This window comes from Ranitomeya imitator, chromosome 4, assembly GCF_032444005.1.
Source record: "Ranitomeya imitator isolate aRanImi1 chromosome 4, aRanImi1.pri, whole genome shotgun sequence".
NCBI classification, from domain to species: Eukaryota; Metazoa; Chordata; class Amphibia; order Anura; family Dendrobatidae; genus Ranitomeya; species Ranitomeya imitator.
In genome coordinates, this window is record NC_091285.1 from 403,654,949 (window position 1) to 403,669,961 (window position 15,013).

The 15,013-nt window shown below is 39.0% G+C and overlaps 1 protein-coding gene across 2 annotated transcripts in view; it reads right to left on the bottom strand.

Moving 5' to 3' along the window:
- PLXNA4 (plexin A4) overlaps positions 1 to 15,013 on the bottom strand; it is a 1,110,285-nt gene that overhangs the window by 187,991 nt on the left and 907,281 nt on the right. For both annotated transcript variants that reach the window (XM_069765352.1, XM_069765353.1), the window contains 2 exons: positions 6,602 to 6,698; positions 2,620 to 2,810 (listed from right to left, as the gene is read on the bottom strand). In XM_069765352.1, coding sequence (XP_069621453.1) covers positions 2,620 to 2,810; positions 6,602 to 6,698 — 288 coding nt within the window. The remainder of the gene's footprint in view (positions 1 to 2,619; positions 2,811 to 6,601; positions 6,699 to 15,013) is intronic.

Here is a 15,013-nt window from a genome sequence, read left to right on the forward strand (position 1 = left end):
CACGCTTAGTAACCCGATGTTTACCCTGGTTACCATCCTAAAAGTAAAAAAAAACAAACGCTACATACTTACCTACAGCTGTCTGTCCTCCAGCGCTGTGCTCTGCACTCCTCCTGCACTGGCTGTGAGCGTCGGTCAGCCGGAAAGCAGAGCGGTGACGTCACCGCTCTGCTTTCCGGCCGCTGTGCTCACAGCCAGTACAGGAGGAGTGCAGAGCACAGCGCTGGAGGACAGACGGCTGTAGGTAAGTATGTAGTGTTTGTTTTTTTTTACTTTTAGGATGGTAACCAGGGTAAACATCGGGTTACTAAGCGTGGCCTTGAGCTTAGTTACCCGATGTTTACCCTGGTTACCGGCATCGTTGGTCGCTGGAGAGCGGTCTGTGTGACAGCTCTCCAGCGACCAAACAGCGACGCTGCAGCGATCCGGATCGTTGTCGGTATCGCTGCAGCGTCGCTTAATGTGAAGGGGCCTTTAGTCTTATTGCCCTCAGATCATTGTGTACTGTTCCTTGAGTTTTTCCAAATAGTAGATCCCCAGAATATTGTCCTCAGCCCTCAGTTTATTTAGTTTCTAAATCAGTGGCTCCTAACCTTACTGACACAGGGGGAACTTCAGAAAAATGTTTTTACTTCTGGGAAACCATTTAATATTCTTCTTTATTGTAGAGGAGCAAAGGAATAATTACAAAATTCATGTCCAATACTGTAATTTATCCCCGATAGGTTTACTTACTGCCTTGCAGAGTATTTTTGAGAAGGCTCATCAGTTTACACTTCCTAATGTAAAAATGAGACATCTTGTTCCAATATCCAGGTGTCCAGGAGAACACCTAATCAAAGCTCAATGTACTTCAAGATTCCTGGAAAACCATGGTTAGGAATAATTGACCAATACAGTAGTTGACCCTAAAAGTGCTATTAATTTAAACTGTAGTAGTGTTACCATTGTAAAAAGTCTGCATCTACTTCACTGATAATTAAAGAGTTACTTGTGTAGTCATCTATGGCTGTGCCAATATTTGCTGTAAGAGTTGGACAAAATGTGATGCATTCAATGACAGAAATCCATAACTGTCTCCTTAACACTTGTCCAGAATAGGGGTGGGTAGCAAGGAGTGCCTTGGTATAAAGGGATCATACATTTCAAGGGTTTTAGAGGCTTCAGAGATCAAATAGCTCAATATGAGCTAAAATATTTTATTCTTATGAATTGCATTTACTTCTTACTACGTACTAAAGCAAGGCCACAGGACGTCACGTAGGAAGTCTCTTTGTCAGAATATTTGTGACCATGTCAGTTGGGGTCTCATTAGAAGTCTTTAGGTCCATCATGAAAGGAAACCTATCACTAACTGTAGCTGCCCAAACTACATTTTTTTTAAATGCTACATAGTTTGAAAAGCCGATTGGTATGAAAAAATGTGACTAATCCGGCAAACTTCCGAAAACTATGTTTTCTTTAAAATGCTATAGAATTTTGGAAAAAGACATGAGCAGGCAAGCTTTGGCACATGCTACCTGGGGTTTGGACAGCATGAATCTGTCTCTCTTTAACTATGAGGATTTACCTGTGTACTACTCTTATGAGCCCAACTTGGCTGGCAAAAATCCATAATGCAGACTGAATGTGTGTTTTTTTTATTCAATTACATTTGGACTAGAAAAAATCCAGTTACTTAAATTAACAATCATTGTCATATTAGGGTCAAACTAATAAGCCTCCAGCTATTTGATTCAATCCTGTTTTAGGAGGAAGGTATAAAATGTAAAGATGTCCAGGCAAGGAGGAATTATACAGGATACCATCAGCTATTTAGATGATTGAGAAAATCCTAGTAGCCTTAAAAATCTTTACATGAATATATCAAATCCATCTAAATCCCATTTTTACAAGTCTGCAGTGGGCACTGTGAAAAAAGGAAGAAGGCATGGATGCAAAGATAATTGATGGATGGTATTTTCCATTGTTATTTGTAGAAACACTTTCTTGCAAGGAGTGCAGTGACTCTCTGGATATGGTCAAAATAAAATTTCATAGCGTCTTTACTACATGGGAAAAAAATTCAATTATTATACGGAAATGGAAAAAATATTGAGGCTTAAATGTTCAATTCTGTGCTCTAATTGAAAAGTGAATGACAATTCAGACACAGGGTTCATGAAATAGTAGGCGTCTACCGGTTCCAGAGTCTGCGAGGTGCTGTTGCGTTGAAATAAATACATCAGATCATAACAAGCTGTCAGACTTTACACCCGCTGCTAACAGCAGCATAATGTTACAGCTTTGCTTGTCATCTTCGGGAAGTAGTTTGCATCTGGGCAATTTTATAGAGCTTTAATTTCAAAGAGTGTCAATATAAATGTAGTCATCAGTAAATAACCGCGGCTGATAACATGTTTCTCTCCTCCCATTTCATTGCCCTGCATACAATATTTCCACTGGAAGGAACCCAATAAAAGAAACATTTATGTATCCAGACTTGTTAGCTGCCGAGTAGATAGTATATCAGTTTGATTGCCTCCACTATAATGGTTCGGAGATCAGAACTATCCACTTCAAAAAGCCTCAAATAACATGTACTATACACTTTAAAGCATGAATAAGCATTACATATACCTGTGTTATTCGGGGATTTTCACATTTTGCATGGGTCCCCGATAATTCAAGCCAAGGTTTTTCTAAAGTTGAACAGTGCTGCTTGAGTGTACATTTGGATTCTCCTGCACACCAACCACATTCAAAGTCTGGATCAGCCTTTAAGCACAGGCCACAGCTGGGTCTGGTAGCACCACACTTGTACAGATGCACTAAATTCAGTAGAAAACAGAAAAAAAGAAGTAAACCTGCTGATTATATATTAGAATATACATTTTTTTTCAATTTGATAATTAATTGAGCAAAAAACTCAGTCAAAATGTCATCTCATATGTTGTAAGTTTACGTCACAAGATCATAATGATAAAGTCTCTCATAATCGATCATCTTTTCCAAAATGAAAGGTCTCTACCCTTGGTATTGTTCAGGGATTTCTGCTAATGAAAATCTGACATGATCATTTATGCCACGGCCATTATGACATCAGTTTGCTTAGTACACGGTCCAATAAAGAGGGTATAGTGTGGCACTATCTGGTGCTTCTACAATGGACCATCTGTAATTATAATGGAAATGGTGGTCATCTTACATGTAGGAAGCAAAAAGGTGATTCCATATAGTAGTGAAGAAGGTAGGCTCTCAATAAAAAAGGAAAATCTATCCTCTTTATAAAGTAGAAAGCTTAAAAACAGTAGAAGGTTGGAGAGGAATTGGCAGTCAGCATCCACCGCAAGCTGGTTGTTAATGACTGCCTATGCCTTCCTGGCTTTCTACGTTTATCAGTATTCTATATAAATATAATAAAGAAGATTTTACTTTTTAGTGAGTGTCAACGTTCTTCACTAACATACGGACCTGTGTCAGAAGTTTAGAGACAGCAATGTGAAAAGAATTTAAGCTTTATATTTCGACAAGTGAACACTCCAACTCCTTCCAGTCCTTAATGGTAACCATAGGCTACCCCATGCATACATGGTACTGTTCCCCACTGATTGCCAGAGAGAAAGGCAGGAACCAGAGTGTCACCGAAGCAGGGACGGGTTAAATGGGTGAGTATTGGTAATTTTATTGTTCTATAATAGTGAGGAGTGAGTGTGCTCGTTACTCGAGTTTTCCGAGCATGCTCGGGTGTCCTCCAAGTATCTTTGGCGTGCTCAGAGATTATATTTGTGTCCCCACAGCTGCATGATCTGCGGCTGCTAGACAGCCTGAATACATGTAGGGATTCCCTAACAAACAGGCAATCCCTGCATGTGTTCAAGTTATCTAACAGCCACAAACCATGCAGCTGCGGGGACACAAACAATCTATGAGCACGCCCAAATCAGAGAACACCCGAGCATGCTCGGAAAACTCAGGTAATGAGCACACTCGCTCCTCACTATTCTATTACAGTCACAGGTTTTTGAAACAATATCAAAAATAAAAAGGGTAAATCCCATCAAAGCAAGTTACCTATCTGCTGAATAGGATATAACTTGTTGATTGATTCAGAACAGGGTCCTGTTCCCAATTGGGACCCTCTGCAATTAACAAGTAATCCCTTATTTTGTAGATAACTATTTCCTTGCTAGTTTAGGAATACTCATTGTCAACAATGCCGATGCACAATAATTTTTACAACACATTCACATTTTTTTTTCTTCTTTCAAACCATCTAAATTAAAATGAGAAATGAAGCAACTTTGCCAAAAAACGTTAACCTTAAAAACAGTGTCCCAAAATGTATAAATTATTTTACAACAGTAAACTTACAAAAATGAAGAAAATTGTGGGCATGGGAAGGAGAGGCCATGGACAAGATACATTTCTTAAGATGTATCGCCTGATCCAAAATTTTGGTCCAATTCTTCACCAGTTTATAAAAAATGTAGATTCCACATTCTGGGGTTAGCACAGTGTACCAGTTGGTGCGCACCTCTTAATACATTTGTCATAATTCACTTCAATTACGGTATCTTTTTTTAGACTGACATATAAAATGAGAGTTTTGATAAATCTGCAGGAGTGTGACTACCGCTCCTTGTAGACCTATTAGTTCCTATGGTAATAAACTATTAATAAGCCCTGTGAACTTTATTTCTGCACTCATATTTATTGTAGCGTGGCCGTTATTATATTCTAATGCATAATTAGTAGGTTACCAAAAGAAGGAAAAAGATGGAAGAAATATGACTGCAGGATCAGGCTACACAGGGTTTCAACATTATCTTTTACCATACATGAGCATAAAGTTGCATATGAGCTGAACAGGAAAAAAATTACAATAATGTAATGTTGTTTCATTTTTCATTTTCAATTAATTGATACCATATTAAAAGGTGGCTGGAGACAGCCATGAGGTGTTATTCACTATTTCAGTTTTCTTTTAAAGGGGTAATGCAGGACTTTTGTTATTTTTTCGTAACTTACTGGTAGGCAGTTTCTAACTATCTGCCTATTTTGCCAGGCCACAATCTCTGCAGGCTCAGGAGATGACTCTCCAGTTAACAGAGCGGGTCTTTCAGGCTTCTCTGTTGACGAGTTTCAATGCCTATGATATGCTGATTAATAGTTGGCTTCCCTACAGTTATGAAGCGGGTAGCCGCCATCAATCAGTATGACATCGGTAATGACACCCCATCAACAAAGCGGAGCACAAGAGAAAAAGCTTCTCTGTCAATGTGACAGAAGCAGGAGAATAACCGACAGACAACAGTCCTTGACCGTTCTGAGCTGACAGAGATTGTTGCCGAGCAGAACAGGCAGGTAGTTGGCAACTGCCTGCCAGTTAGTTCTTACCCCATTACAAAACAAATACGGTAACTAAAGTATGGGATAACCCCTTTAACAGCTGTGAATGTGATTTCAAAACAAACAATACATTCATCTGTAAAACATTCCATCAGATCTGCCCTGTTGCTTCCAGTTGGTCTCTGCAGCCCCTGCAGCCAATCACTAACATTAGCAGTAATATGAATGCACAACATGTAAGGATGAATGAATTGATTTGTAGGACATTGGTCCAAAGTCCATATCAATAGCCTATAGCCGCTATGATCAACCGCTTACCAGGTACAGTACTTTTCTGGCTCCTTATCTAATTTGTAGTCCTAGTGTGATGTAATTGTTCCATGCATGATGTCGCGCCAGGACTGCAAATTAAAAGAGAAGCTGGAATGCCAGGCGGTAGGAGGCAGTTTACAAGGCTTCTATCGAATGGCCATGGACTACTGGTGTATTAATGTGACTGTATCTAATGGCATGTGATAGCTGCAGTAAAGTAAAGTCTGCCTGTAGACTCCTGAAGCAGTGGCAAGGGATTTAACAGGTACAGTAGATATTGATTTTTTTTTTCATTTTATCACATTCCCCCCCAAAAAAATTTAATAACAAAAATCCTAATAATACATTCCAGAAAATGCTTTTTAAAAAAAAACAAAAAAAAAACCCTACGCAGCTTCTTAGTTTTAAAAAATAAAATGAGGGCAGCAAACGCCATTTAAAATTATAGCATTGTTGATACTGACCGAGCTCTTTATTATAATGTAGGATGATATATGAAAGCAGAGACCAAACTGGATAATAGATATAATAGAAAATCTCAAGCTTTGTCCTCTCGAAAAGAAAATGAATTCTAAAGACCTGCTTCAATGGCTATCAACACAGAGAGCTGGGCAGAATTATGGTCAATGTGTATGAAAACACATATGGTTTACAACATAACAGCACTGCATTATCTATAAACACAAGATTTTACTGAGTTTTTTTAATTTTTTTTTCTTTTTTTTTTTAATCTTGAATATATTTCAGTAGAAAATTCAGTGTTTTGATGGTGAATGGATCTACTAACACTAGTCACAGAAAATAAATGATATGGAAATGTGTGATTGTGGAGTGATTCACTTTCAATGAGCGTTATAAAAAAAGAGTACTGAAAAGGTTAGGCATATGATACTTAACGGTAGGCAAGTGATGTTGCTATGGAAACTATTTTCTAGCCCAAACTGAAGTTCCACTTTACCTTTGTTCAGAGCTGGGTTGTCAATGCTGAAATCCCCATTCCATACCACGGTCAGCTCCACTGGGAGACTGTCAATCTCCATGCCTTCATAGTCGTACTTAAGGAAAAAAGAAGGAAATTTGGAGTTAAGAGGTCCTTGAAATATATTTATTATTTCATTAAGGCTTACATGTCTCAGAAGAATGCTACAGTGCTGTATGAATCTATGCTTTTGGGAACAAAAATCTCCCACCAGAGCTAAAAGTATAAGGCTTTGTATGAATGATAGAAACTCAATTTGAACATAAAACTCCTGTTATAATATATAACCTTCTTTGCATGCTTCGCTTTGCTTTCTTGTGATAATCATGCGTTAACAAAATTCTAACCATTTAAATGTACTCTCCTATTTCTCCTAACAATTTGCCAATATACTAGTTTCCCCTAACAATTTGGCACTGCTATGTTGCTCTAGTTTTGAAGGCATCTACAGTTGGAACAGAAAGTATTCAGACCCCTTTAAATTTTTCACTCTTTGTTTCATTGCAGTCATTTGGTAAATTCAAAAAAGGTCATTTTTTTCACAGTAATGTACACTCTGCACCCCATCTTGACTGAAAAAAACAGACTTTTTGAAATTTTTGCAAATTTAATTAAAAAGAAAAACTGAATTATCACATGGTCATAAGTATTCAGACCATTTGCTCAGACACTCATATTTAAGTCACATGCTGTCCATTTCCTTGTGATCCTCCTTGAGATGGTTTTACTCCTTCATTGGAGCCCAGCTGTATTTAATTAAACTGATAGGACTTGATTTGGAAATGCACACACCTGTCTATATAAGACATCACAGCTCACAGGGCATGTCAGACCAAATGAGAATCATGAGGTCAAAGGAAATAGACCAAGGAGCTCAGAGACAGAATTGTGGCAAAACACAGATATGACCAAGGTTACAACAGAGTTTATGCAGTACTCAAGGTTCCTAAGAGGACAGTGGTCTCCATAATCCTTAAATGGGAGAAGATTGGGACCACCAGAAGTCTTCATAGACCTGGCCGTCCAGTCAAACTGAGCAATTGTGGGAAAAGAGCCTTGTTAAGGAGAGGTAAAGAAGAACCCCAAGATCCCTGTGACTGAACTTCAGAGATGCAGTAGTGAGATGGGAGAAAGTTTCACAAAGTCAACTATCACTGCAGTCCTCCACCAGATCTTTTGGCAGAGTGGTCAGATGGAAGCCTCTCCACAGTGCAAGACATATGAAAGTCCACATAGAGTTTGCTAAAAAACACATGGAGGACTCCCAGACTATGAGAAATAAGATTCTCTGGTCTGATGAGACGAAGATAGACCTTTTTGGTGATAATTCTAAGCGGTATGTGTGGAGAAAACCAGGCGCTGCTCATCACCTGCCCAATACAATCCCAACAGTGAAACATGGTGGTGGCAACATCATGTTATTGGGGTGTTTTTCAGCTGCAGGGACAGGATGACTGGTTGTTATTGAAGGAAACATGAATGTGCCAAGTACGGAGATATCTTGGATGAAAACCTCTTCCAGAGTGCTCTGGACCTCATACTTGGCAGAAGGTTCACTTTCCAACAAGACAATGATCCTAAGCACACAGCTAAAATAACAAATGAGTGGCTTCAAAACAACTCTGTGACAATTCTTGACTGACCCAGCCAGAGCCCTGACCTAAACCCAATTGAGCATCTCTGGAGAGACCTGAAAATGGTTGTTCACCAACGTTCATCATCCAACCTGACGGAACTGGAGAGGAAGAATGGAAGAAGATCCCCAAATCCAGGTGTGAAAAACTTGTTGCATCATTCCCAAGAAGATTCATTGCTGAACTAGCTGAAAAGAGTGCTTCTACTCAATACTGAGGAAAGGGTCTGAATACTTAGGACCATGTGATATGTCAGTTTTTCTTTTTTTATTTACTACATTTCTATATTTTGTAGTCAAAATGGGGTGCAGAGTGTACATTAATGAGAAAAAAATGAACTTTTTTGAATTCACCAAATGGCTGCAATGAAACAAAGAGTGAAAAATTTAAAAGAGTCTGAACACTTTCCATACCCACTGTATAGCGACGTTCATCCTGAACTGCCAGATTAATGAATATAATGCCATATTTCAAAACTACCAGAATTATTGTGACAGTTGAAAGAGGGTATGATAATGAAAATGTATATACCATTTAGGGTCCATTTATAACTGTGACAACCCCTAATTTGAGCTTTTTAAATATTATTTATTGTAGAAGAACATCTTCTCAACCTTAACTAAACTATATCTTTTAACCCTGCTGTTGTCTTCGGTCTGGGGAGACCAATTTTGAACTTTGGTATTTTTTGGGGTGTTCAAGATGCGGTTCTGAAACTTGTGGTTGATTGACTTAAATGAGTATGGGTCGGTCGGCCACGGGTTTCAGAGCCGCATCTTGAATATTTTAAAGAATATTGAAGTTCAAGGTTGGTCGTTTTTGACCGAAGACAACAGCAGGGTTAATATGTCATATCCCCTTAAAATCCATGTTTTTCTGAGGGGGATCAAGTTTTGAGACCCCTAAGGCCGGGATGACACATGCGAGAAATACGTCTGAGTCTCGCATGGTAATACCCGGCATTGCCGCCACCACTCAGGAGCGGAGCGTGCAGCTCCATGTATTGCTATGCGGCCGACACTCCGCTCCTGAGTGACGGCGGCAATGCTGGGTATTACCATGCGAGACTCGGACGTATTTCTTGCATGTGTGATCCCGCCTAACAATCACTAAAACCACAGGGCAGAAGCGCTCAGGTGTAGAGGTCCCATAGAAAGTCTGTGACTCAGTACACTGCTTTGTGTATGCTCATGCATTAGCTGACCTCTTCTGCCCTGAGATTTGTTGGATAAATGGGTTTATAAAAAACTTAACACCCACCCTAATAAACAGGGGGCAATAATATAGCAAAAAATATTTAGAACTTTAGCTCTGATTTGCATTACATAGATACATTTAACTGGATAGTGAACCATAGCCTTATCTGGCGCTCGAAAACCTACATGTTACAGCAAAGAAACCTGCTGTAGGTTTACCTTCAACTCAACACTATGGAGACTTTTTATATTTTTTCTAATGTACTCTAGTCGATTCCACTGTAGAATAAATACACGCTGAACACAAAGCATAAAAGATAAGGCTAATCTCTAGAGGAATTATTTAACAATATATGTATTTTTCGCTCTACTTTTACTATGAGTTTCCTACAAGCAAAGGCAAAATACTTGTCAAGTAAATAAATCTGGGAAATATTGGGTTTGCGGTGAAAGGCTTTAAAAATAAATGACATCTAATACAATTATAGGCCTACATAGGAACAAGAGAAACACATGTACGCTTAATGACAAGTAGTGTGTGCACACTAGTTTTTGCCGGAGGGCTGCCATTATCTCCTGCTCTGTTGTTTCGTTCAGTCATTGTAAAGTCATGAAGCCAAATCAGCCCTGGAGAAAGTGAACATTTCAACCCATAGGACACATAAACTTTTTTTCTTAAATGTCAAAAAGCAGATAAAAAACGACATAGAGCAAAACAAATATAATTCTCTTTTATATGATACTTCTTATAGCCGGGATCATATCTATAGTAGATTAAGTACTAACATGATATAAATAAGCTACACTCCTCAACATTGAAACTGCAGCACCAAAAAGAAAAGGCCATGTAATTATAAAAATGACAGGATGTTAATAATATGCAAATATCGTAAAAATGGAAACAAAATTTTAAAAATACCTCTATGTATTCAATATGATTATGAGCACCACTTGCAAATATACACAAATGTATACACTTTGGCATACTATCAATGAGGATATTAAGGTTATGTGAGGAATGCTCTGGCACACTGAAAGCATATGGGCCTGCAATCATCAAGATCTGCTACTGGCAACTCCTTTTTCAACTGCATGGTGTTGTGTTGAAAATGACTTATGGGACACTTTGGAGAAGTGGCCGAACCACTAGCTACGCAATTGATCCATTGTGTACTTCAAATGAAATTTTGATGTCACATACCAAGCCTAAGGGTTCAAACAGTGTCCATATGTCCATACAAACAATTAGAAGCTGGTTATACAACAGTAGGCTAAAAGCCAGATGTCTTGATACAGGTGTTCTATAGACCTCACCCTCACACCACAGCTCTCAATGACTACCATGGTGCAATGAGGCAGGAATGGAAGTCGTTCTTCTTTGGTGCTGAGTGCCCCTTTTTTCTTGGACTCAATGATAGCTGGACATTGCTCTGTAGACCACATGGGCAATACCATGAAGAGGAGACCTTCATAAGGGAACATCATACCAGTCGTACTCCAAGAATTGTGATGTATAGTGGCATAATGTATCATAGCCAGACCCCTCTGGTCTTCCTATCAGGTATATTAACAGTTTGGCATTACACTGATTTGGTTGTGGAACTGGTGGCAATGGCATTTAACCAAGATGTGCCAGTGGCCATTTTCAACAAAATAACACTAATCTGCATGTTTCTCTTGCTACTGTGAGAAGCCTGTGTGTCTTAATCATGCTACTGTGACTTGTAATGCTCAGGACTTGTCTCTTGTTGAACATGTCTGCAAAGTTATTGGTTGGCAATTGCAAGGACAACTGCCAGCAGTGGATCTTGATGATTTATGTGCCCAAGTGCATTCAGCATGTCAGAACACTCTTCAGCCTGCCATAAATAACCTCAGTGATAGTATGCTAAGGTGTGGAAGTACATATATTTCTGCATGTGTCTATTTTACTTGATGATACACATTCAATTGAGATTTTGTGAATATTTTGTTTTCATTATTTTATTGTTTGGATATTATTATCATGTCTATCAATCATGTGATTTTCATAACTCCACAACTTTTACTTCTTGATTTTATAATTTTAATGTTAAAGAGTGTTGTTGTTATTAATGTGCTGTACTGAAGAACTTCACGTGAATTTATTTTTTAGAAAATTTTAATTTATGTCACAGGTTAAAATGGGAGCTAGCATGGTTTAACTCTTAGCAAGTAACTTATCCTCAGCACAGTGCCAATCCTGCCTTGAACTGTCTGACAATACAAGTGCTTTGGACTGTCAGAAAAGACTTTTAAATGGAGACTTCAGATAGATAATCTCTAGTGCCCTGTTTGTCTCAAGTAGTTTTTATTTATTTGCAGTAAACCAAGGTAACAATAGGTTTCAAGACATTTTTGAGATGTTATAGTGTCTTACGAACACTTGAGTTCAGTTAAAGGCCAAGTGCTGACACCCTAACCAATCACTAAAAGAAAGCGGCAGAAGCACTTAGCCGAGCCAGAACCTTGAGCTCAAGCAATATACTTATATAATGTACACTGATTAGCCAAAACATTAAAGCCTAATATTGTGTTATTCTCCCTCATGCTTAGAAAACAGCTCTGAAAAGCCAAAGTATGTTTCACAGGACTTCTGAAGATGTCCTGGGCTGTTTGCCACCAAGCCTTTAGCTGTGAATACAGTCCTGTAAATTATTAGGTGAAGGCCATGGATTGGACTTGGTTTTTTTCCACACATCATATAGATGTTTAATATGATTGACATTGGCAGAAATTTGAGAACAATTCAACACCTCAAACTCTTTATGTTCTTCTGAACAATGTTTGTGCTGTGGCAGGGAATATTATCCTGTTAAGAGAGGATACTACTAATAGGGAATAACATTGGTATGAAGAATTGAACTTGGCCTGCAACAAGTTTTAGGAGGGTGGAACTTGTCAAGGGAAGATTATGAAGATTCCCAAGACCTAAGTTTTCCAATCTCAGTTCTCCCTCTTTCTATCATGCATACTGGTGTTGTCACTTCCCAGATAAGTGATGTAAAAAAAGACAACAGAATTTTTCATACCATGCCAAGTTTTTCATTGTTCCATGTGATGTCCTAATCCTTAGTAGCCTACAATAAACACCCTCAGACCCTCAGCAGCACCAGTAACTTTTTCTACAATTACGGCTTTTTTCTGGGAATGAACTGGAAAACTATCCTTACCTCCTTATGTGTATCAATGTCACAAGCTAATCAGTTGTCCTTCTTTGGACCACTTTGATAAGTACTAACACTGAATAACATGAACAATGGCAAGGCCTGTCATTTTGGCGATGCTCTGTCTAAGTTGACTAGCTATCACAATCTGGACCTTGCGAAAATCACTTACATGCGCTTGTGCTTGGCCATTTTTTTGCTTCCAGCACATCAACTATAAAAACTGACTGTTTTACTTTTCGCAGGGGTAGGTCCCTTAAGGATCGGTTGGTGCATAGTAACTACATGAGACCAAAAGCTTAAGGTACATGGCTCGATAGAAAAGTCTGCGGTACTTTCAAATGTGGGAATTGCGGAATTGCTCATTCTGTAGGGTGGTTTCACCTTGTAAGAGCTTTCAGAGCGCCTCAATAGATCGGAGGTTCTTCATTAGAGACCACGCTAATTGTAAAACAACTGGGGTAATATATGGCGATATGTTCGTGCCCCATGAATTACATAGGGAAAACAAGGAGGGAATTTAGAAAGAGGGTGAGCGAGCACCTGGGTGATGTGAGGAATAAAAAGGACACCTCTGTGGCGAGGCATATCTGGGAATGTCACCAAGGTAATGGATATACCCTAAGGTTCTGTGTACTAGAAGTGGTCAGACAGAATGGGAGACAAGGTGACTGGGACAAGCTATTATTACAAAAAGAATCGCAGTGGATCTTTAGAATGGAGTCAGTAACCCCTAAGGGGTTAAATGAACAACTCACTTATGGCTGCTTTATCTGAAACTACCTTTAGTTGTTTTTTCACTGCTATATTTGGTGAATACTCTGCCCAATTATTTATGGGAATGCGGCTGTATGACATACACTTATGAGACAGTGTGTGATGAATATCTTTAAATTGACCAAAATATGGTCTTTATTCTGTTATTAATTTTACATCTGACAAATGCTTACAAATGGTGTTGGGGTTACAGAGAGTGACCTTTTTTCTAATAAGATACCATATATTATTGAATGGTTATTTGAACTAAAAAGTATTTATAAAATTTTGAAAAAATCTTCTAAGCGAATATCTAATCTCATATACTATATCTCTTAACCAATATGATATATGGTTCCAGTATTAGTAATTTCAGTGAAAGGATGAGATTGAATATCTTGGTATTTGTGTTGCCTTAATGTGAGGTAAGACGCCCACGTGAGATAAAATATAGCGCTTCTGGGTTATAGCATTCTTTTTGATACTGTGTCGGCGTTATGTAGAACAAGGTATCTTTACATGCCCATACGCAAGATATTGGTAGCACTTATATGTTTAAGATGCAGTGGGCGTGTACCGAAAGAAATGCAACCCACCCGCATATTATTACCTGGGTGTATGATTGCACGTGCGCGGAATGGAACGCAGCATGGTGAGCTGTGCACGTGCGGTCATTGGACACAGGCCCTGCTAGGAGGAAATGATTTGTAGCTCTAGTGACTGTGGTGGCTGGGCTTGCGCTGTTCTGAATATGGGTATCGCGCATGCACGGCCGCTAATTAGAGACACAGATGCTGGTTGGGGAGAACAAAGTGTACCTCTAGTGCCTGTGTGGTGACGAAGCATGCGCAGTTTCAATCAAAGGACACATATACCAGATATGGTAAAGCAGAGGACATTCTCATGTGTTTACCTGTAGTCCTTTGGCCTGATCATGCGGGCTATTTAAACCCCTGCACTTTCCTGGTACACCCTACATTTTTAACCAGGACGTCTTGACTGCCACTTGTCTTTTATCTTTGGGCATCGGCTGATCCATTTGCCTCCTCATGAACTTATATTATGGAAGGGAAAAGCGTTGAGGCATTCTTCTATAGAGACATTTTCCTGTCATCCAGATTTCAGATAAGATTCCACTACTCATTATCTGTTATTTTGGGTATAGTGCAATAAGGGACTAGTGCAATTATAAGAATCTGTGCAATAATATGGATGTTTAAAGCATGTCAAAAGGGGATCATTAAAATGTACGCCTACAACTATCTGACTCTAAGGATATAAATAAGTGGGAGTCTAAGGTGTTGTCGTGGGTGCATTCACTAAGAACAGACCAGTGTGCTCTTTCTAATGGTGTTATCTTATTTTTGAGACTACAGTGAATTTAATAGTCTGAGTGATCTACTGGCTGTGGTTATTGTTTTGGTCCCTAATGGATACCAATAGAGTTATAATCCCTGAGCACATTATCATTTGATTGTGGTATTCTTATCTGCTTTTTCTGTCCCCATCACCTTGACAAAATATCCCTTTCACATTCGGTGTTCCCTCCTCCCTCCTATTTCTATTGTTAAGAGTAAGGAGGGTGAGTTTCAAGGGGAAGTGAGGGTGAGTCGACAAGAG